The sequence below is a fragment of the Scylla paramamosain genome, chromosome 3 (genome assembly GCF_035594125.1).
Source record: "Scylla paramamosain isolate STU-SP2022 chromosome 3, ASM3559412v1, whole genome shotgun sequence".
In the NCBI taxonomy this organism is placed as follows: domain Eukaryota; kingdom Metazoa; phylum Arthropoda; class Malacostraca; order Decapoda; family Portunidae; genus Scylla; species Scylla paramamosain.
Genome location: NC_087153.1, coordinates 27,519,385 through 27,521,781, shown reverse-complemented (window position 1 = coordinate 27,521,781; position 2,397 = coordinate 27,519,385). Strand labels below are relative to the sequence as shown.

The 2,397-nt window shown below is 38.8% G+C and overlaps 1 protein-coding gene across 1 annotated transcript; it reads left to right on the top strand.

Annotated features, from left to right (window-relative positions):
* The first annotated feature begins 1,006 nt into the window (after positions 1–1,006).
* LOC135096648 (probable serine/threonine-protein kinase pkgA) lies at positions 1,007–1,924 on the top strand. Its single transcript, XM_063998341.1, has one exon. The coding sequence runs from the start codon at positions 1,007–1,009 to the stop codon at positions 1,922–1,924; it is 918 nt and encodes a 305-aa protein (XP_063854411.1).
* The last annotated feature ends 473 nt before the right edge of the window (positions 1,925–2,397 follow it).

Below are 2,397 nucleotides of genomic sequence, written 5' to 3'. Positions count from 1 at the left end.
GATGACTTCATATCAGTCATCATAATTGCAGTCGAAATTCAGACAACCACAGGAAAAATTATTTCAATATTCTATGAACCCTTAACCTTCAAAAACATACCGACACTAGGCTCCTAAAACTATTAAGACAAAATCAACCAGTTTACATGCTCGTATTGTCCTTGGATACAGAAACACAAACACAAAAGGCAGACAATTAGCACACCTCATACAAAACAACACCGTACAACACTTAGGCCAACACTTCCCTACATTTATAGCATGAAACACACGTACTACACCAGATATAGTACTTTCTAACTACAAGACACACCACAACACTCATATAAAACAAGGTCCACTAACAAGAAGTGACCACTTCCCCATTATCATGACAATATCAACAACCCTTATTCAGATCCCTACTCTCCCCCCCCTCCCCCCCAACTCAGCTTTAGTCAAGCCAATTGGGATAAATTTAAGGACGATATCCCTCACAAATTAAACAAGAATTCTCCGCACTAGCCATTCCTAGAAGAAACTGATGATAAAATGAGAGAATGGTTCAACACTGTTTTAACCTCTGCACGCAGAAACATATCCACTACATACAAGAAAAACACAGCACCGACTCCGAGCTATAACACATAACAAATCATGACACAATACAACGCAATTAGCATTCTCAGGTTGGAATATTAACCTATACCACAGGTATAAACAACTACAGAACATATCCAAAAGACACTAATTGAAGAGCGAACGGACGTGCTCCTTGACCGCTCCTTCGAACGGACGTGCTCCTTGACCGCTCCTTCACTACCCGAACCATACTTGCCTAGGTGTCCACTGGCTGCACCGGGTGTATTTATTGACATAATACGTACTTGAACTGAGTACAGTGCTTGCATTGACAATGACTACAAGTATATTGTAAGCACAAGCACTCCAACATACCATAAAGTGCAAAACATAACAAAGGAAAAACAAAGACAGTTCGTGAAACTACCAGTTGACAAGTGTCATGATGCCTTCTACACGCGGCAACTCCAACCGTCGTTCCCTGGACCAACAGCAACAACAACAACAACAGCGACAACAGCAACATCATCAGCAACAGACGAAACAACAGAAACAACAACGGGGACAACAGCTGCAACGGCAGGCACCACAGCCCCAGTTGCTAGGTGCCAATAGTGACCCAAATATGGAAAATCTGGCAAATATAGACGAGTGTGAACTGACCCAGTTGACTGACTCGCTGTCGGAGGAGTCTAAAGTGCTCGTTAAGGTTCTGACACGTATGATCTCTATGAAAATCAAGGATGAAATTAAAGGCTTAAAAGATAAACTTGAAGAAAAAGACTCCCAGATAGCAAGTCTAAAGGAAGATATCTCCCAATTGAATGAAAAAATACAGATTCTGGAAACAAACATCGATAGTGTCGACCAGTACGAACGGCGTGACACCATTATAGTGAGTGGTCCTGTGCTACAGGAAGAAAATCCAGCAGAAAACGCCGCCAACATCATCACATCTATGTTCAAAGACCATCTAAAAGTGAACATCAGTTACAGTGACATAAACATAGCCCACAGAATTGGATCAGTGAACACACAACGCAAACGACCTATCATAGTGAAGCTCACGAATCGATCCCTAAAACACGACCTCATAGGAGCCTGCATCAAAATGAAACCACAACTCTACATAAACGAAAGCCTCACGCCGAAACGACTCAGCCTCTTCAAAAACATCCTCAACATCAGACGTGAGCATAGGGACAAGTTTCAGCAGTGCCACACTAAAGATGGGAAGATAATCATCAAACTCAAGAACTCCACCGTTAGACATGAAATAATAGATGAACGGACATTGCTCGCCTTCCTGGATAAGTACCCCCAAATGAAAGACTCATACCTCTTGACAGTTAACTCTGCATAAATAAGTCACATACTATCCTCACATCAAACATACCGGCGTTCTTACTACCACTATCACAACCACCACCACCACCATTACTACTACTACTACTACTACTACCTACTACTACTACTACTAGTACTACTACTACTCTATATAGTTACATTAACATTATTTTTATTAATGATTTCTAATAAATTGTTTACATTTGCATATCTTAGCTTTTAAAATATGTGGTATTCTCTGCTGTGACTTATATTTTTACTCATTATTATTTTTACTAGTATTATTACATTATTATTATTATTATTATTATTATTATTATTATTATTATTATTATTATTATTATTATTATTATTAATATTATTATCATTTATGTACTCATTACTCACACGTCTAAATACTTTACTACTCCTACTTCTACTACTCCTACTCCTGCTATGCTTACTACTTCTACTATTACTACTACTACTACTACTAATTATACTGCTACT